The 20241-nt window shown below is 43.3% G+C and overlaps 2 protein-coding genes across 2 annotated transcripts in view; both read right to left on the reverse strand.

The window, feature by feature from the left end:
* B3GNT2 (UDP-GlcNAc:betaGal beta-1,3-N-acetylglucosaminyltransferase 2) overlaps positions 1–15746 on the reverse strand; it is a 244919-nt gene extending 229173 nt beyond the window's left edge. The window contains exon 1 of the mRNA XM_059659710.1: positions 15613–15746. The gene's annotated coding sequence lies outside the window, so the exon portion shown is untranslated. The remainder of the gene's footprint in view (positions 1–15612) is intronic.
* COMMD1 (copper metabolism domain containing 1) overlaps positions 1–20241 on the reverse strand; it is an 82396-nt gene that overhangs the window by 43736 nt on the left and 18419 nt on the right. The window contains exon 2 of the mRNA XM_059659715.1: positions 15613–15894. Coding sequence (XP_059515698.1) covers positions 15613–15894 — 282 coding nt within the window. The remainder of the gene's footprint in view (positions 1–15612; positions 15895–20241) is intronic.

Consider the following 20241-nt stretch of genomic DNA (forward strand, 5'->3'; position numbering starts at 1 on the left):
GGTAGACTTCGTTGGACCTAACTTCCAGAAGTAAAATTCAAATTAACTCAAATTTAGAGGTCAGGAACAAACAGAGACATACTATCTACATATTGGATACTACTAAACAACAACAAAATCTAAAAACCTTTCCTTCTGGGATTAAAAAATTATTCCAAAGAGATTTGGTTTTTAAAAAAAGAGAGAGAGCAGCTAAGAAATATGAAATAAGACAGTGAACTGGAGTCTGAGCATTTAAATAGAACCCCAGCCACTGTCCCGTCTTCCACTGTAGATTGTAGCTACCCAGAATAAGAACATGTTCCTTCCCCCTATTAAGCAGAAGCATCTTTAGTGAACAGAAACTGCTACTCTTTTTTAATCTCCGACTGGCCAAGAAACAAGCTATTCCCTTTGCCTAAAGCTATACCCAGTATCACCGGCTTAGCTGGTATTTCCAAAGGCAGATCTTAAGATGATGATATGGCTTAGCTTCTTTGAATAAAACAATGTGTGTTTAGTGGGTGAAATACTGTATACTCAGTGTTCCTTAATCCAAAGTTCCTTAGTGGATAGTTAAACAATCTTCTCAAGTGTCTAAATCTTCACAGAAAAAACATGTTTGGAGCATTGTTTGGCCTTAATAATAAAACAAGGTATTTCAATTTCTCATAAATAACCTGAGAAGTAAAAATATTAACTGGTTTGATATCTCATTCATTAAAGGGTTGTTTTTACCCAGTGGTATCATTACCTCAGCACCAGGATATAAAATACATAAAACAGTTATTATTCAACTTCTTTTATTAATAAAACAGGCAGAAGAAAACACAAACCAACTTTACAAATGTAATTTATCAAAGAGAATCAGAATTATTTTTAATTTTAAAAAAATCATGGATCCAAAATTTTTGATCTAGAGAGTAAAATAATTCATTTAAAATAAACAAAAGTGATGAATAAAAAAAGTTTCAGGCTGAAGCACATCATATGTTAGATGATGGCACCTACTAACTAATATTTGTCATGGATATCTGGAGGAAGAACAATGTTTCTGGTGGTGTGGACCAAAAAGATCCTCATAATCTCTTAGGTTTATGCACAGCAGTGTGAAGAGGAAAATGGTGATCAACGGTTAAGGGGAAAAAATCCTATACTAAAGAATAGGGCACAAATAAAAAGCAAGTTGACAAGGGTATATTAAAGCCCTCAGCAAAGTAAATCAATGCTGGTGATATACAATTCCGAAGATTCCAACCTTAACTTTCTTCCTGAAATATCCTAACTTAGTCTTTTGAATTTTAATTTTTAGGTATAGTATGTCTAATTTCACCATGAAAAATAAAAGCAAAGTAGGATGCACTTGACATAACTGTAAAGGGAAACTATTCTGAAAAGTAAAAGATATGTTTCATTAATGAATCTTGATTGAGATAACATGGTTAGGAAAAAGAAAATGAGTTTTACAACCAGGTAGAATTGTGCTCGACGCTCTAACCCTCCATACTTGAGTTGTGTGACCTTGAGTACATTGTTTAACATCTTTGAAACTTTCTCCTCATTTATGTACCTTACAACATTTAAGAACTGACACATAAGCAGTACTCAATAAATAGATATTGTTATACCTATTATGGAGTTCTTTTTAAAATATATTTTTATTGATTTTAGGAAGGTAGCAAGACGGGGGGGGGGGGGGGGAGAGATAGAAACATCAATGATGAGAGAGAATCATTGATTGGCTGCCTCCTGCACGCCCCCTAGTGGGGAACAAGCCTGCAACCCGGGCATGTGCCCTTGATGGGAATAGAACCTGAAATCCTTCAGTCCACAGGCCGACACTCTATCCACTGAGCCAAACCAGCTAAGGCTTATTATGGAATTTAAAAATTTTTCCCAAGAGAACTAGTTGGTCAATAAAATATGTTACTGTGCTATAAAATACCTAAACAGTTAAGTTCCTAATTCCTATGGAATTCTTAGTTCTTAGAATTTTTGTTCAGTAGAAAGAGTTTTAACAAAGGAAAAAAGAACATTTCTTTTCAGGTATTTAATTTTGTTAACTTCAAGAAGATAGGAAATACTACCCTTCTGGCATATCTTACATTTAATACTTGATAGGCAGGTAAATTATTTGTCAGACTAGAGGCCCAGTGCACAAAATTTACGCAGGGTAGGTTCCCTAGGTCTGGCCAGCAATCAGGTTCCCTGCCTCCCCGCCTCCCCCCCCCTCCTTCCCTTACCACCTGTGAGTCGCCACTGCGCAGTTGCCCCTCCCCGCCTCCTCCTTCCCTTGCTCCCTCAGCGCCCCACTGCCGCTGCTGGTCGCCCACCATGTTCCGCGCCACCCACTGGTGGTCAGTACACGTCATAGTGAGCAATCGAACTCCCGGTCTCACGGCTGAACTCCTGAGGAGACACTGTGCATATTAGCCTTTTATATATATAGGTAGGACTGTGCTTTCCTATATGTCCATAACTATTTACCAGAAACTGGCCAGCTATTCTCAAAACTGTAACTTGGGCTGGTGGTGTGATGCAAGAAGTACCTTAATTCCCCTAATATTTAAAATGCATATGCCATGCAAGAGGTGGATAATTAGCAAGCACCACCTAACCCTATAATGCTATTCTCACTTCCTCTCTTTGCATCAAATTGGCTAATCAACTTCTTAAAGAGAAGTCATTCTAATACTCCATCAAGTAAAAGAGAAAAGCTCAGACTTTTTCTATTTAAGGCTAAAACACAATTACTGAGCCATTTTTGAATGAGATTTATTCTTTATGTTTGTCCCTGTAATTTCACAGGCTATGGAATTTAAACAAATACATAGGATAGGATGGTTTCCTGAAGAAAACATGGAGCTTGTATTCCCTGCTTGAAGGAAAAAAGAAAGTAAAAGGCATCAACACAACTAAGCAGAGTAACTTAACATCAGATTCAGAAATGTGCTAACACAAATTTCAGGCACAATTTTTTGGCCCTTCAAAGACTGAAAATAAATTCAAGCATTGTGGACTTTTCCTCTTCGGAATGCAGAGATAGCTAAAGTTTTTCTAAGCTAAACTTCATTTATCTACTTATATTCTTAGAAACTGTGAAAAAAAATCAATATACATTTTTTAAGATATACATACATACATACATTTGTTTGTGTGTGTGTATGTATATGTTTATAAAGTCATTGTTTCCCACTAGAAATCAATTTTAAGGAAGTTTGCCAACAAAACTTTTTTTTAAAAGAAGAGATAAAAATACCCTAGGTGACAGAAAATTGGAAAAGGAAAGTCTGTAGTTATTATTTAAAAAGTCTACAGCAAAATTCAAAACTATTTGAATTCCTGTTACTGGGAATTGCTGCTATTGTTAACAGTACGTTTATTATACTTTTTAAAATTAAAGATGTTTTTATTGATTTTGTAGAGAGAGAGGAAGGGAGAGAGAGAGAGAGAAACATAAATTGGCTGCTTACTGCACGCCCCCTTCCTGGGGATTGAGCCTGCAACTTGGGCATGTGCCCTGACTGGGAAACAAACCAGGGACCTTTTGGTGCATGGGACAATGCACAAGCAACTGAGCCACACCAGTCAGGGCTTCAGTATACTTTCTGATTCATCATTTTTTTTTTAAAATATATTTTATTGATTTTTTACAGAGAGGAAGGGAGAGGGATAGAGAGTTAGAAACATCGATGAGAGAGAAACATCGATCAGCTGCCTCCTGCACATCTCCCACTGGGGATATGCCCGCAACCCAGGTACATGCCCTTGACCAGAATCGAACCTGGGACCTTTCAGTCCGCAGGCCATCGCTCTATCCACTGAGCCAAACCGGTTTCGGCAGATTCATCATTTTTAAGACCACTATCTGAAAACAATTCTATGAGGTAGACAGGATTAGTTCTATTTTACAGATGAAAAACTAAGAAAGGTAAGTTAAAATTACTTGCTTAATGCTACAAAACTAGTATAAATGGGATAGCCAGAACTGCATCCTAGGTTTCCTAACTCCTAGATCTTTCTACTAATCTGGTTGTTTCAAATTTTAGCCCCAGAATCCTCTTTGTGGAAGCGCACAAATGAAATAGATAAAGTTGCAGCTGCACTGACTGAAATAATGTTGAAGCCAGAGCCCTCTCTACCTAAGCTCCACCTCTACCTCCCTTACCCCACCCCTGTGATAAACTTGGAGGCATTTCTAGGGATCATCATGACTCCAAGGAACATAGTGTGAAACACCATCACCAAAGGTCATCTCTCTAAATCAGTCCCTACGGGAAATCCATAAAGTTAAATTCTTACCTAAATAAAGGGTGTCCCCCAAAAATGTATACACACTTTAACAATTTATAGCTCAATTGATGTTGCTTTCTTTTCAGATTTAACCCATTGAAATTAACAATGGAAGCCAAAGTGTGTACACATTTTGGGGGGAACCATCCTATCTAATAAAAGAGAAACATGGTAATTGGCGTACAACCACTACCCTTCCCATTGGCTAATCAGCGAGATATGCAAATTAACTGCCAGCCAAGATGGCAGCCGGCAGCCAGGCAGCTTGAAACTAACATGAGGCTTGCTTGCTTCAGTGACGGAGGACTCCAACGTTCCCCGCCTGCCTTGCCGGCCTCTGAGCCTGCAGTTTCAAACATTGTAACAAATATAGAAGCTAAACAAAAATCAGCTTTCAGCCGGCTGGGATCTCAGAGCTGGAGTTGATACAGAGTTTCGATTATAGAACCTAAACAAACCAGATACCTGTTTTCAGCAGCTAAGGCCTCAGAGCTGGAGCCAAGCCTCAGAGCTAAAGCTTGCCCAGAATTTAAAAAAAAAAGAAAAAGAAAAGGAGCAGTTGGGAGCTTCAGTCCCAGCCTGAAAACAGCCCTCACCCCTCACCCAGACTGGCCAGGCACCCCAGTGGGGACCCCCACCCTGAAGGATGTGTGACCAGCTGCAAACAGCCATCATCCCCTCATCCAGGCTGGCCAGGCACCCCAGTGGGGACCCCCACCCTGAAGGATGTGTGACCAGCTGCAAACAGCCATCATCCCCTCATCCAGGCTGGCCAGGCACCCCAGTGGGGACCCCCACCCTGATCCAGGACACCCTTCAGGGCAAACCAGCCAGCCCCCACCCATGCACCAGGCCTCTATTCTATATAGTAAAAGGGTAATATGCCTCCCAGCACTGGGATCAGCGGAGCTGAGAGGCTTCCCAGCACCGGGATCAGTGTGACGGGGGCAGCGCCCAAACCCCCTGATCGCCCTGCGGCTCTGTGTGTTACAGGGGGCGGGGCCACAACCTCCCTATCTACCCTGTTCTGTTCGTGACAGGTGAAGGCGCCACAACCCCCTGATCGACCCTGCTCTGTGACTCCTAGGGGGGAGCTCCCCAACCCCCTGATCACCCTGCGGCTCTGTGTGTGACAGGGTGCGGCGCCCCAAACCCCCCACCCCACAGGCCCTGCTCTGTGTGTGACGGGGTAGAGCCATAACCTCCCCATCGGCCCTGCCCTGAGTGTGAGAGTGGCGGCGCCCCAACCCCCTGATCGGCCCTGCTCTGTGGGTGATGGGATAGAGCCATAACCTCCCCATCGGACCTGCCCTGAGTGTGACAGTGGCGGCGCCCCAACCCCCTGATCTGCCCTGCTCTGTGTGTGACAGGGGGCGGTGCACCAACTCCCCTATCGGCCCTACTCTGTGAGTGACAAGGGGGAGCTCCTCAACCCCCTGATGGGCCCTGCTCTGTGCGTGACAGGGGGGAGCTCCCCAACCCCGTGATTGGCCCTGCTCTGTGTGTGACAGGGGGTGGCGCCACAACCTCCCCATTGACCCTGCCTTGAGTGTGACAGGGGGCGGTGCCCCAACCCCCCAATCGGCCCTACCCTGAGCGTGACTGAGGGTGGCATCGCAACCTCCCAATCCGCCCTGCTCTGTACATGACAGGGGGCGGCGCCCCAACTCCCCAATCGGCCCTGCTCTGAGCCCAACCAGGGGCTGCACCTAGGGATTGGGCCTGCCCTCTGCCACCCGGGGGCAGGCCTAAGCCAGCAGGTCGTTATCTCCCAAGGGGTCCCAGACTGCGAGAGGGCACAGGCCGGGCTGAGGGACCCCTCCCACCCCCCCGAGTGCACAAATTTTTGTGCACCGGGCCTTTAGTGTATGAATAAGAGTAGTAACTAATAACATCTCTCACAGCAACCATATCTGAGATTTTTATAGTGTAAGAAGAAGAAACTTTCCTTTAGGTTCTTTCAGCTAGTCTAATAATTAAACTACACAGACAGATGATATTAACAAGAGAATATAACTAAATCTAATTACATATATACATATAGGAACTCCGCAAAGAGACTCAGAGACCCCCACATACAAGAGAGGTTCAGAAACAGAAAGGGAAAATGAGATACATATGACATTCTGAACTAAGGATAAAATAAGGCACCTTGGGACATCAGAGGGTAGAAAGGTAATCCTCAAGACAATAAGAAGATCATATGTTCATTAATTAGAAACTTGCCATGCCTTATAGAAAGGTCATAAAAAGTTATATCTGGTGATAACTCTTATTATGGGCAAGTCCCCTAACTTATACACACACACACACACACACACACACACACACACACACACGTGCACGCACACGAGAGGCCCGGTGCACGAAATTTGTGAACAGGTAGTGTCCCTAGGCCTGGCCGGCCATCAGGGCTGATCGGGGCCTTCCTTCCCCCAGCTGCCAGCTGCCAGCCGGGGCCTTCCTCCATTCCATGCCACCCCCTGGTGGCCAGCACACATCATAGAAAGTGTCGAACTCCTGGTCGGTCATACTCTCAAGGGGACAATTTGCATATTTGCCTTTTATTATATAGGATACATTTTTTTTTTATTAATTTCAGAGAGGAAGGGAGAGGGAGAGACAGAAACATCAATCATTGAGTAGCTGCCTCCTGCCCACCCTCTACTGGGGATTGAGCCCACAATCCGGGCATGTGCCCTGACTAGGAATCAAACCATGACTTCCTCACTCATAGGTCGACACTCAACCACTGAGCCACCCTGGCCAGGCAAGTGCCCCAATTTAAATTCTTTAAGGGAGAAGCAAAAGTTTTTTGTGAGCTCACAGAGTCTGAATTGCCTTCAGCTCAAAATAATTCACATACCAAAGTGGCACACCTTAGGAAGCCTGTTCTGAATCCCTTCAATAGTCACAAATATATACTGACTAGAGGCTCAGTGCACAATATTTGTGCACTGGGTGGAGAGGGGTCCCTCAGCCCAGCCTGAGCCCTTTAGCAGTCTGGGAGCCCTCAGGGGATGTCTGACCGACGGCTTAGTCCCTTGCAGGGAGCAGGCCTAAGCTGCAATCGGACATCCTTAGCTCGGCTGCAGAGGCGGGAGAGGCTCCTGCCACCACTGCTGTGCTCGCCAGCCATCAGCCAGGCTTGTGGCTGAGTAGCACTCCCACTGTGGGAGCGCACTGACCACCAGTGGGCAGTTCCTGCATTGAGCGCCTGCCCCCTGGTGGTCAGTGTGCATTATAGAGATCCGTCATTCCATGTTCAATTGATTTGCATATTGCCCTTTTATTATATAGGATGGTAGTAAAAGTTACATCCCAAACGTACCATTCCAAAGATCTTGACCACAAAAGATTTATACTAATTAATGATCTACTCCGGCCCTAACTGGTTTGGCTCAGTGGATAGAGCGTCGGCCTGCAGACTGAATGGTCCCAGGTTCAATTCCAGTCAAGGGCATATACCTTGGTTGCAGGCACATACCCAGTAGGGAATGTGCAGGAGGCAGCTGATCAATGTTTCTCTCTCATCAATGTTTCTAACTCTCTATCCCTCTCCTTTCCTCTCTGTAAAAGATTAATAAAATATATTTTTTTAAAAATGATCTACTCCCATGCACTGTGTAATATGATAGGAAGGGGAAAGTACTTCATTTCTTTGGTAATACCACCCCTCATTTACATTTCTGACATAAAAACATTAGCTAAGCCATTTATTTCCAAAGATAAATACAGATACCTTTCTTCAAATAAAATTTAAGTAAAATCTTACATGGATGACATCTTATGAGCTAGTCTAGCTAAATAGAACAGGGTGGGGGGCAGTGCCAAGAGAAGAGCCAGCCAAATCTCTCCAAAGCGGTCACAGGCTCTAGGAACACTAACATGGAGAAACAGCTGGCAAAAGTAAAAGATCATTTCAAGGTTTCTGAGCAATTTCTGAAATGTAAATAGTAAACAGCATACACTGTTGATGGACTGACATCTAAAACAGAAGCAGAAGCAACGGCACTTGATTTAAAAACATAAATAAGTGTACTGAGTAAAGCATAAACTTCCTGTCCATACCTACTTGAGTAAACCATTATAATATCGCTTCCCTGTGTGCTTCTGTCAAAGGACTATTGCCATAGACCATGGGTGGACATCCTGCTCGCAGGCTGCATAAGGCCCCAGAAATCATTTGGTTTGGCCCTGCCAAGGCATTAGGGGTAAATTAATTAAATGTTTGACCAAATATAGCAGGCTAATTTTTAAGCTGATAATTTTGTATGGCCCAAGAATGATGTTATAAATATACAAATGGCCCTTGGCAGAAAAAAGGTTCCCCATCCCTGCCATAGACATACACACAAAGCTCATAAAACAAAGAAGTCTTTTGGGTTTATTAATGTGTGTGTGTGTGGGGGGGGGGAGTGTTGTTTTTTATTTCAGAGAGGAGAGAGAGAGAGAGAGACAGACAGACAGACAGACAGACAGACAGACATCAGTGATGAGAGAGAATCATTGATTGGCTGCCTCCTGCATACCCCCAACTGGGGATCGAGCCCACAACCTGGGCATGTCCCTGACCAGGAATCGAACCATGACCTCCTGGTTCACAGGTCCACACTCAACCACTGAGCTATACCAGCCAGGCTTGTTTTTTTTTAATACCAGCACAAACTTTCCATCCAGGGTTTGAGCAGTAATTAACCAGAAAGTCAAGTTTATTATTCCCAAGTGCCAAATAGAAAGCAAACTGCAAACTTAATTTACCTTTGAAAATAAACTTTAAATTTGGAGGAGAACCAGGGTGGAGATGACTAAGAGTGCATAGAGAAAACTACCAAACAATGAGAGACTGCATCTATAAAAAGTATCAGGCCCTGGCCGGGAAGCTCAGTTGATTAGAGAGTCCTTCTGATACGCCAAGGTTGTAGGTTCTTTCTCCCACCAGGGTACATACAAAAAGCAGCTAATGAAAGCAAAAATAAGTGGAACAACAAATCAACATTTCTCTTTCTCTATCTTTCACACTCTCTACTTCCTCTCTCTCTAAAATCAATAAATAAAAAATTTTTTAAAAAGTGTACTGGTTTCAAATGTACAATTCTATGATACATTATCTGTATATTGCACTGTGTACCCACCACCCAAAGTCAAATCTTCCATCACCACATATTTGATACCCTTTACCCTTTACTAAGCCCCTCTCCAACAACCTCTTTTTTTGAAGTATGCATGACTTGAAGCATATAGCATTCTTTTATATGGAATTTATTTCTGCACTTAACACTTACGGCCATAGAGGGCAAACTATATAGATATTAGATATATCCTTCAACGTTGCTTCTATGGTGATGTTTTCGTCCCTCACCTTAATACAAAGACTAATGTGATAAACTTTATGATATAAAAGGTATTAATGTCCTTGACTCAAAGAGTCACTTCACATTCCATTAGGAATGCAATTCCATTAGGAATGCAATTTATAAACACAGAGAGAAATTAACAAATATTGATGAAATGTGCAGAAATTGGAACCCTCATGCATTGTCAGAAAGAATATAAAAGGGCACAGCCACTGTGGAAAATAGTTTGGCAGTTTCTCAAAAAGTTAAACATAGAATTACCATATGATCCAACAATTCCATTCCTAGGTATGCACGCAAAAGAATGAAAAGCAGATACTCAAACAGATATGTGTACATTCATGTGGATAGTAACATTATTCCCAATTGTCAAAACATGGAAACAACTCAAATGTCCATCAACATATTAATAGATAAATAAAATGTGATATATATATAGATATATAGATATATCCTATATAATAAAAAGCTAATATGGTAATTAGACTGGACAGCTGAACGACCATTCAGACGACCTTCCAGATGACCTTCCAGACAAAACCGAGGCTGTGAGGGCCGATCCCCTTGCATGAATTATGTGCATCGGGCCTCTAGTATAAATATAATAGAATATGATACAGCCTTTAAAAGGAATGAAATTCTGACACATGCTACAATATGGATAAATTTTAAGACATTATGCTATGCAAAATAAGCCAGACACAATAGAGCAAATATTGTATGATTCCACTTATATGAGGTACCTAGATTAGGCAAATCCACAGATACACAAAATAGACAGAAGTTACCAGAGGCCAGAAAAAGGTGGGGATGGGGAGTTACTGGTTAATGGGTATAGGGTTCTTATTTGGGATGATGAAAAAGTTCTGGAAATTGAGAGCAATGATGTTTACACAACATTGTGAGTGTACTTAATTCAGCTGTACACTTAAAATGATTAAATGGTAAATTTTATGCTATATTTTACACTCAATAAAGAACAAATGCTAAAAATAGGCTCAAGGCAGAGGCTTTCTATGTGCATCTTGGTAGTAGAGCAGTGGCATGGAATGCAGCCCACAGCCAACCTACTAGTACACAAATACTAGACAAACACAAGCAGTTTCAACATTGCTGGGCAAGATACACTGTCACCCTGGGTTTAGCAAAAAGCACTGACATCCAAAAATCATTTCCAAGTCCTCTTAAGGCTTGGTTTCCTGGCTTCCTCTCAATCATCCCCATCTGTCCACAAGAATAGAACCAGAGAGCCGGAACAGCAAAAATCTGAAAGAAGTCCAAAACCAGGGGCTGCCTGTTGGCAGGTTACTAATCAGAAGCCAATAAGGACTTCAGCAGTGCCAAAGCCCTGTTCTCAACGAGTCAACAAGTTTGCAAAGACACATATCTTTCTCTCCCTCTTTAAATCTTTTTATTGAGCCCTAACCGGTTTGGCTCAGTGGATAGAGTGTCAGCCTGCGGACTCAAGGGTCCCAGGTTTGATTCTGGTCAAGGGCATGTATCTTGGTTGCGGGCACATCCCCAGTAGGGAGTGTGCAGGAGGCAGCTGATCGATGTTTCTCTCTCATCGATGTTTCTAACTCTCTATCCCTCTCCCTTCCTCTCTGTAAAAAAAAATCAATAAAATATATTTTTTTAAAAAAATCTTTTTAGTGAAGTACTAGAGGCCCGATGCACAAATTCGTGCATGGGTGGGGTCCCTTGGCCTGGCTGGTGATCAGGACCAATTGGGGCTTCCTTCCACCCCAATCAGGGCCCGGGGCCGATTGAGGCAGGCCAGCCGGTGGGAGGGACCATGGAAGGTTGGCTGGCTAACCCGCCCCAATTGGCCCCGGGGCAACCAGCTGGGGGGAGGGGCCGCCCCTTCAGGGCCGATTGGGGCGGGCAGGCCCAGGGAAGGGGACACAGGAATTTGGCCAGCCAGCCCACCCCAGTCAGGGCCAATGGGGGCAGGCCTTGGGGGAAGGGGTTGCTTGAGGCTGGCGGGTTGGCTGGGGGGGGGGGGGGGCGTGCGCAGGAGGTTGGCTGTGGGACCACACTGACCACTAGGGGTAGCTCTTGCGTTAAGCATCTGCCCCCTGGTGGTCAGTGTGGTCACTTAGGCTTTTACATATATAGATGATGTAGAACAATGTCCACAGTCCTTCACATCCAAAGAGTCCCAACCACAGATGCAAAACACAGGGATATGGAAGGCTGACTGTAAATTTACTGAAAAAAAAAATCCAGGTATAAGTGGACCCATGCAGTTCAAATCTGCTGTTCAAGAGTCAACTGTATATAGCAAGCAAGGTAGTAATAAGTGCCATACAGAAAAAATAAAGCAGAGAAAAATTAATCTATGATAACAAAAGGTAGATTGGTAGTTGCAAAGGAACTAGAGTGAAGAGATGACATAAGGAAACTTTTAGGGGGTGATGAACACTATCTCTTGACTGTCGTGGAGATTTCACATTGGACAATTCAAAGGGATACAGTTTACTGTATAAAAAGTATAGCTCAATAAAGTTTTTTAAAATAAAGCAGTAAGTGGAGAACTGAACCTTTAGAGAGGTGGTCAGTGAAAACCTTATTGGTGTGAGTTTGTTTTTTTTTTAAACGATATCAGGAAAGTGGAAAACGTAACTATGCCGATATCTGAGGGAAGACCAATTAGGAGAAAGGAATAACAAATGGACAGATCCTAAAGAGGAAGCATGCCTGGCATGTTCTCGGAATAAGCAAGAAGAATATGTGTCTAGCTAACGTAGACTGAGTAAGGAAGAGCGCTACTAACCTGATTGAGACAGTGACTAGAGTGAGATGAGAACCATGAATACATTTTCTGACTTGTGCTTTAACAGAATTACTCTACTGATACACTTCTATGTGTTGAGAATAAGCTAAAAAGCAGATGCAGAGCAATCAGTTAGGAGGATGTTATTATAACCTAGAAGTGATAGTGATCTAAACATAATGAGCGGTGGTAAGAGGTAGTCAAATTTTAGATATATTTTAAAATTAAACCCAGCAATATTTAATGATGAATTGGATGTGGGTGTGATAAAAAAGAGAGGATATAAACTGGAAGAATGGAGGTGCCACTAACTGAGATGAGGAAAAAATGCAGGACGAATAGGTTTGGAAGGCATATGAGGAACTTAGTTTGGAGCATATTCCATTTTTGATACCTTTTCACACTTATGTCATAAATATATAAATGAAATTTAGAAGAGAAATCCAGTTTAGAAATATAAATTTGTTAGGAGCTAGCCAACACATCATTTGTAGTGGTAGATTTACTAATTTGATGAAAATCATTTCATTGAAAAAGAAACGTTTTGCCACTTTGGCTAAAAAGGTCAAAGAAAAACCACAGAGATTTAAAAGTAGATTTAAAAATCCCTGTGACAGTATACCCAAAATTCAGATGGTGTGTAAATTACTAAAATCAAAAGGCACATCCTAAATAATAAAGAGGCAATATGCAAAATAACCCTCATGCCCTCACAAGATGGCTGCCTACGACCAGGCCGGCAGGGGGATTAGTGAGGGACAACCAAACGACTGAACAAGCAGGCTGCGTGGGGCGACCAGGCCGGCAGGGGGGCCGTGAGGGGTGACCAGGCTGGGGGAGGGGGGGCAGTTGGGGGTGACCAGGCCGGCAGCAGGGGCAGTAAGAGGCGACCAGGCCAGCAGGGGGGGCAGTTAGGGGTGACCAGGCTGGCAGGGGCGGCAGTGAGGGGCAACTAGGCCAGTAGGGGGGGCAGTTGGGGGCAACCAGGCCAGCAGAAGGGGGGAGTTGGGGTGACCAGGCCAGCAGGGGGGGCAGTAAGGGATGACCAGGCCAGCAGTGGGGGCAGTTGGGGGCAACCAGGCCAGCAAGGGGTGCAGTTAGGGGCGATCCGGCAGGCAGGCAGGTGAATGATTAGAAGCCAGCAGTCCAGGATTGTAAGAAGGATGTCCCACATTGGAGAGGGTGCAGGCTGGGCTGAGGGGAACCAACGTCCCCCCCGCCCCCGCACGAATTTCTAGTATTATTTATAAACCCCAGTTCAAGAAATATTAGGAAGCACTATAAAAACTTTCTAGAAAGGTCTTAGGTATGTATATTTTCATAATCCTACCCAAATGATAAATACTTAAGACAAAATAAAATAATCACTACTGCTATAATAAAAAATGAATAGTCTGGCCCTGGCTGGTATGGCTCAGTTAGTTGGGCATCATCCTGTGAACCAAAACTTCACCAGTCCAATTCCCAGTCAGGGCACATACCCAAGTTTTGTGGGTTCAATCCCCAGTCAGGGTGCAGACAGGAGGCAGCCAATTGTTTTTCTCTCACATTGATGTTTCTCTCTCTCTCTCTCTCTCTCTCTCTAAAATCAATACAAACATATATCTTTTAAATGAATAGCCTGTACAAATTACTGGTGAAATATCTAAGTGTACTTATCGTACCTTGCTAATCTATCAGATTTTTGGTCTAGGAACAAAAGAAGAAAGCCCATATAATGCAATGGTTAAGAGAATGGACTTTAAGGTCAGACACACCAAAGTCAACAAAGGCAATCGCATTATTTTATAATAACTAAATAAAAGTTCCTCCAAATATATCTATTTTAAAGAAGAATTACATTTTTTAAAAGGAATTATATTTTTTTTTCTCTGAATTATATTTTAAATTAAAAACAAAGTCATTACGGAACTACAGACAATGAAAAATTCTAAGAAATTCAAGAAGGGAATATAAGAGGAAACCTGACAGTTAAAAAATATTCTCATTATTAGAAGAAAATAATACATTTCTATTATAGTATGTAACAGAAGCACATATTTCATTATCTGAAAAGAAGTCTGGTTAGATAATTCAGTGATCTGGGTTTTCTCTTTCTAATTATAAGTTGCTGCTTTTTCCCCCCCAAAAGATATAAACACCAAGTCATTAAAAGTCTGATCTGGCAGTTAACTGGAGCACAAACCAAATAAGTTCAAGGAAAACTATATAGATGCTAAAATTATCTGCTATAATGGCTGTAGGAAAAAGCAGCAGTGTTTTGTAAATAATCAAGATCAAATAAAAAATTACTGGTGGACTCAATGACAGTGATAGCACACTTAGAATCTTTAGGAACAATAAATACATTACAGTACTTAAGATATTGTCTCCTATACCTGACTGCCTATAAAGACGACTAGGTGAGATAGTTTTGTTCTTTGTTGTTTAATCTCAATTCCTGATCTTTATTTAGGATATCAATCATCGCCTTGTAGATTTTGACCAAATGCAAAGAATTCTGAGATCTAACCAAAATGAAGTAGTGGGCTACTTCGGTACAATCAACTTATTGCCCCATTTCAAAAAAATTTTTTGGCTAATCCTCACTGGAGGATATTTTTTCCATTGATTTTAGAGAGAGTGGAAGGGAGGAGGAGGAGGATAGAGGGGAGAGAGAGGGGGAGGGAGAAGGAGAGGGGGAGAGGGAGGGGGAAGGGGAGGGGGAGGGGAGGGGGAGGGGGAGGGGAGGGGGAGGGGAGGGGAGGGGAGGGGGAGGGGGAGGGGGAGGGACAGCAACATTGATGTGAAAGAGCCACATCAATTGGTTGTCTCCTACATACGCCCCAATCGGGGCAGGGAACCTACAACCCAGTAACATACCCTTGACCAGAAACAAACCCAAGACCCTTTGGTTCACAGCTGACAGGGCCAACATTCCAACCACTGAGCTACGCCGGCCAGGGCTTATTGCCCCATTTTGTTCTTCTGCCATAGCTGCCAGAACGCTGAGGCTGGTTTCGACTCTATACACAATTGGGAGTATCCAAATTTTTAGATGAGTTCCTCTCTGAAGTGGGATTCTAAGAAACAGGTTCTTTTACTATTTTTACTATTTTCTCACTATTTCTGCAAAGAAAACTATTACATAAAATCAATTTGAATGTATTGCTAATATGTAAGAGAAAACATAGTTTAAAATGGGAAATTGATTGAAGCTGAACTCACCTGTCCACTTTTCCCTATTTCCAGCTCCATTATAGCAACAGGGGTGTGTATCTGAGCTGAGTGCCTGGACTGTGATTTGCCATCAACTCTCCAGCTTAGGCCCCGAAGCCCACTGTCCCAGCGGCTCTGGTTCATCAGGCTCTCTCGGATCTTTGTCTTATGACTCTTCCAGAATTTAGAAATGACAGCAGCTTGATCAGATGTGATCCCTCCTTGCTTTTTGGTTTGAGCAGTCAAGAATGCTTCCAGCTGGTTGAAATCCATGTCCGCAGATGCAACAGACTATAATGACAGAAAAAGTAATAATTTTGAATTTGGTAGATAACTAGAAAATGGTAGCTTCTTAACTACAGATCATAATTTGAATGATTCATAATCAATGAATAAGTTTCACAAAAGGGTCAAGTGACAGTAATGAGAATAAACTCTTCAAAAGTATAAAAATATTCCCTTTGCAAATGTCAAATATCAGAAAAGCTACTGCTAAAAAAGTCATGCCATTCAAATTCTAGGTCAATAACTATAACCTAATTTTAAAAATCCAGTGCTGTAGTGGTGAAATAATAAAATAATAAAATAAAAATCCTATATAATAAAAGCCTAATATGCTAAGTGTCCAACCATTCATTTGACCATTCGACCAGTCGCTATGACCACCAGGGGGGAGATGCTCCAAATGGTAGGTTAGCTTGCTGCTGAGGGACTAGGCAAGATGGACTGGACATACCCTGGAGCCATCCCATAGTCCCTCCCCAGCCCCGATCATGCACTGGTGGGGTCCCTTGGCCTGGTCTGTGGGAATTGGGCTGAAACCAGCTCTCTGACATCCCCCAAGGGGTCCCGGATTGCGAGAAGATGAGGGCAGGTCGAGGGACCCCACCAGTCCATGAATCCATGGACCGGGTCTCTTGTTTTAAAATAAGAGTAAAATTAATTAGCTCTCTGATGAAATATGACATGATTTCAGTGCCTAGATTCTAGTATCCAGACTTGGTTGAACATATTAAAACTGTACAATGTGTTGTCCATAATAAGCACTAAGTAAATTTCATTAAATGAATCATTATGTTAGCTTTGTAGTTTATCTTCAGCCAAACAGCTCATTCACAATAACATTACTCTGAAATTTTACACTCCTTTATGCTTTTTCACAAACTTCAAAACTTAGTGCCACTGCTGTTCTGAGAGCAGTGAGCAGCTAAACTGCAGTGGAAAATCGTTAGAGGGCTGGGGCAATAAAGCTTTGGAGAGGACAGTGACGATAAATGATTTGGTCTCAAGACAAGCTCTCCCCTGCATCTTCCTTGGTATGTTCTTATCCTCTCCTGGCCATTGGGGTTGGCATGAGCTCCAAACCAGACAAATCATAGTACCCTCCTTTCTGTGGGAATAATGATTGATTCAAATAAATCTCCCAATTTAGAGCAGAAGGAGAAATGGTCTTGCCTCTTGGGGTCATGGTACCAGAAGGATATAAGGTTAGGTTACAGACAGCCATCATTGATCTTTTGGCAAAGGTCTGATTGCAAAATATAAAGAATAAAGCCAAGCAGAGATGAAAGTAGGTTCCAATGGAGTGATATGCCTGTTCTATAATCCCCTGGTTCCTGCAGACTTCCTTCAATTCTATGTGTAATTTCAGCATCCTTTCTATAGCCCCAAAAATCTCCTTTTACTGTTCAGGATAGTTTAAACTGTATTCCTATTATTTGGAACCAAAAGTATTGACTAAACTTGAGCAGTAGCAGTAAGAACAGAGGGATTGTAAAAGCAGACAGTGTAGCCCTAACTGGTTTGGCTCAGTGGATAGAGCATCAGCCTGCAGACTGAAGGGTCCTGGGTTTGATTCCAGTCAAGGGCACATGCCCGGGTTGCAGACTCAATCCCCAGTAAGGAGCATGCAGGAGGCAGCTGATCAATGATTCTCTCTCATCACTGATGTTTCTATCTCTCCCTCTCCTTTCCACTCTGAATCAATAAAAACATATTAAAAAATACAGCACCTCTGGAGACCAAATATAGTTTTTAAAAAGTACACAACAGCCCTAACCAGTTTGGCTCTGTGGATAGAGCGTCGGCCTGCGGACTGAAGGGTTCCGGGTTCGATTCCAGTCAAGGGCATGTACCTTCGTTGCTGGCACATCCCCATTAGGAGGTGTGCAGGAGGCAGCTGATTGATGTTTCTCTCTCATCAATGTTTCTAACTGTCTGTCCTTCTCCCTTCTTCTCTGTAAAAAATCAATAAAATATATATTTTAAATAAAAAGTACACAACATATTAAAAGTAGAGTTAAAATAATACCCTTTAAGTGTTTTTTTTCTGTTAATTCATAGGTATGGTTGTACTGTTAAACTTGATGTGTTGGAGATTATGCTGACTGTTCATAGGGTGATGGGGAAGTGGTGAAGGAAGGAAGTACAGAAGGTTCTGTGCCCATGAGTCTTTAGATAAGTTCAGATTGTCTAGCAATTAATACATGTGTACCTTTTAGTTAATATTGCTATAGATTGGGGTGGTGAACACACAATACAATACACAGATAATGTATTATAGAACTATATACGTGAAACCTATATAATTTTATTAAATCAACTAGAGGCCCGGTGCACAAAAATTTGTGCACTCGGGGGGGAGGAGGGGGTCCCTCAGCCTGGCCTGTGCCCTCTCGCAGTCTGGGACCCCTCAGGGGAAGACCACCTGCTGGCTTAGGCCCACTCCCTGGGGGGATTGGGCCTAAGATGGCAATCAGACATCCCTCTGGCAGCCCAGCAGCCCTCGGGGGATGTCCACTTGCCAGCGGGGAGCAGGCCTAAACTGCAGTCGGACATCCTTAGCGCTGCTGAGGAGCCAGGAGAGGCTCCCACCACCACCGCTGTACTGGCAGTCATCAGCCTGGCTTGTGGCTGAGCAGAGCTCCTCCCATGTGAGAGTGCCCTGACCACCAGAGGGCAGCTTCTGCATTGAGTGTCTGCCCCCTGGTGGTCAGTGTGTGTCATAGTGATCAGTCATTCCCAGTCCTTCTGCTGTTAGGGTCAGTTTGCATATTACCCGTTTACTATATAGGATAGAGGCCTGGTGCACGGGTGGGGGCTGGCTGGTTGCCCTGAAGGGTGTCCCGGAACAGGGTGGAGGTCCCACTTGGGTACCTGGCCAGCCTGGATGAGGGGCTGATGTCTGTTTGCAGCTGGTCACACCCCCTTCAGGGTGGGGGTCCCCACTGGGATGCCTGGCCAGTCTGGGTGAGGGGCTGAGGGCTGTTTTCAGGCAACTGAAGCTCCCAGCCTCTCCTTTTTTCTTTTCTTTTTTTTTATTCTGGGATTTATTTACCTTCTATAGCTGTCACTGGAGCTGAGAGCCGGCTCCAGCTCTGAGGCCGTTGCCGGCTGAAAGCAGGTATCTGGGTTTGTTTAGATTCTATAATTGAAACTCTGTTGCCATCACTGGAGCTCTAAGCTCTGAGCCCGCTGGCGGCTGAAAGCAGGTACCTGGGGTTTGTTTAGGTTCTATAATTGCAACATTGTTGCATTCGGAGCTCAGAACTGGGCTGCGGCAGGCGGGGAACCTTGGATTCCTCCATCACTGGAGCAAGCAAGCCTCATGTTCGCTTTAGCTGCCTGGCTGCCGGCCGCCATCTTAGCTGGCAGTTAATTTGTATATCTCGCTGATTAACCAATGGGAAGGGTAGCAAAGTTATGGTTAATTACCATGTTTCTCTATTATTAGATAGGATGTCACCCAAATAAATTCAATTAAAAAATTTTTCATTTTAAAATTAAAAAAATATATTGCTTTATATTCAAGAATAAACAAGTACTAATGCCCAAAGTATATTAAAAGTAGAGGTATAAAATAATACCTTTTAAATGCTCATTTGTTAGTTTTTAGGAAGGACTGTGTTCTGGGAGTGTCTTTGTTAATTCACCTCTTGGAACTACATGTAATCCTGTACTCAGTCATTGAAATGGTGGAGGAGGGCCCTGACCAGTTTGGCTCAGTGGATAGAGCATCGGCCTGCGGACTCAAGGGTCCCAGGTTCGATTCTGGTTAAGGGCATGTACCTTGGTTGCGGGCACACTCCAGTTGGGAGTGTGCAGGAGGCAGCTGATCGATGTTTCTCTCTCATCGATGTTTCTAACTCTCTATCCCTCCCCCTTCCTCTCTGTAAAAAATCAAAAAAATACATATTAAAAAAAATAGAAATGGTGGAGGAGGGAGAAGAGAAAGGGTGAAGGGAATGGCTCTTTGCTGGTATCCCCGTATCTAAAAGAGAGCTTTAGGAAAATATAGAAAGCGGAGAACCAAGATGGCGGCATAGGTTAACGCCGGAGTTTGCTGCTTTGAACAACTACTTCAAAAGTGAAACCAAAAAACGGAAGGGACATCACCCAGAACCACAGGAACGCTGGCTGAGTGGAAGTCCTACAACTAGGAGGACAGAGAAACGCATACGGACACTCAGAGGAGGCGCAGTGCTGAAGTCAAATTCTGAGGTGCAGAGTGCGCGGAGCGGGCTGGCGGCGGAGGGCGCGGTTGTTGTTTTCAATCGGGAGGGAGTCGCAGACTCTGAGCACCAGATCCGGGCGAGTCTTTAGGGACCCAGACTCAAACGGGAGAAGCGGGACTGTCTG

The sequence above is a fragment of the Myotis daubentonii genome, chromosome 12, assembly GCF_963259705.1.
Source record: "Myotis daubentonii chromosome 12, mMyoDau2.1, whole genome shotgun sequence".
NCBI classification, from domain to species: domain Eukaryota; kingdom Metazoa; phylum Chordata; class Mammalia; order Chiroptera; family Vespertilionidae; genus Myotis; species Myotis daubentonii.